The following is a 1249-nucleotide window of genomic DNA, read 5'->3' on the forward strand; positions in this document are numbered from 1 at the left end:
TAATCAAAAGTAATAATAAATCATCACTGTAAATATGCTTAGAGATAGATGTTATCAATAGCGACTGATGAGTGATGACCAGATGAAAACCTTAGATAGCTGTAGAATGAAAGAAGCCACGTACATGAACTTAAAATTAAATACTTTTTCAAATAATGGTGATTATTACATAAGCAAGCTCCTAATAACAGCTGCTTGAGGACTGTTGCTGTCTGTGGAGTCCAAAAGTTGTGATAATCTGTCGCTCAAGTCGTTCACTTCTTTATGTAAGTTTCTTATATGGTTACATGTCTCCTGCAGCACTTTTGAAGCTGAAACCTGCATACACCACACTTAAAACACATTATTCATTAAGTATAGATATTTTTCACCTTTTGTTGGTTGGTTCTGAGTTAATTTCGATTAGTTTTGTTAGTCGTAGATGTAATAAAGTAGCTCACGAGCTTGCACATTGCTTGTCCAAGGTCTCGTACATTGGATATACATTTATGAATTAAATTGAATTAATTGCATGAAAGCTTGTGGGGAGCACGGATGAAAGTTTACCCAAAGTCTTGTACATTGGATATGCATTTATGAATTAAATTGAATTAAATGCATGAAAGCTTGTGGGGAGCACGGATGAAAGCTTGCCCAAGGTCTCGTACATAGGATATGCATTTATACAATACGCCACTAAAATTGAATTAAATGCATAAAAGCTTGTGGGGAGCATGGATGTTTGTAGCTACATGTATACTGATACCGCGGGCGTAGCCAAATGAACGAAAGCCACACAAAAGGGACTAGAGAATTGACGGTTATAGGAGTCGAATATAATTACTACTAGCTAATTGTTACCAGAACAGGTAAGATGTACCTGGGCAGAGGCAGTACGATGATTGGAAATCTCAGGAATAAGTTGCTGCAATTTGGAAATAAGGTCAGCAATCTGAGCATCACTTATCCTAGCAGCTCCTGATGATGATTGTCCTGAACGAGACCTTCTGCTAGACATTTCTCTTTTCTAAAATTAATTACTAGGTAATTGATTTGAGAGAGAGAGAGAGAGAGGGAGGTTTATATGAAGCTGCTGATAATGAGATATTGCAAGAGAATAAAAAGGGGTTAGATGAGCGAGAGAAAATGCATGGAAAGCGTCAAGTGTTTGAAATGAATTGAAGAAGAAAGTGCATGGGAGAAAAAGCAGTGAGTTCCTCTTCTTTTATACAGTTTCAAGTTGGGTGATCTGAGATATTATACTCTCCCT

At 37.0% G+C, this 1249-nt stretch overlaps 1 protein-coding gene across 1 annotated transcript; it reads right to left on the reverse strand.

Annotated features, from left to right (window-relative positions):
* On the reverse strand, positions 1–1249 carry LOC141663948 (transcription factor PRE6-like). The gene is made up of 2 exons (XM_074469794.1): positions 860–1249; positions 1–318 (listed from the first exon to the last, which is right to left on the reverse strand). The coding sequence occupies exons 1-2, from the start codon at positions 995–997 to the stop codon at positions 166–168; spliced, it is 291 nt and encodes a 96-aa protein (XP_074325895.1). The 5' UTR covers positions 998–1249; the 3' UTR covers positions 1–165.

This window comes from Apium graveolens, chromosome 6 (assembly GCF_009905375.1).
Source record: "Apium graveolens cultivar Ventura chromosome 6, ASM990537v1, whole genome shotgun sequence".
NCBI lineage: Eukaryota > Viridiplantae > Streptophyta > Magnoliopsida > Apiales > Apiaceae > Apium > Apium graveolens.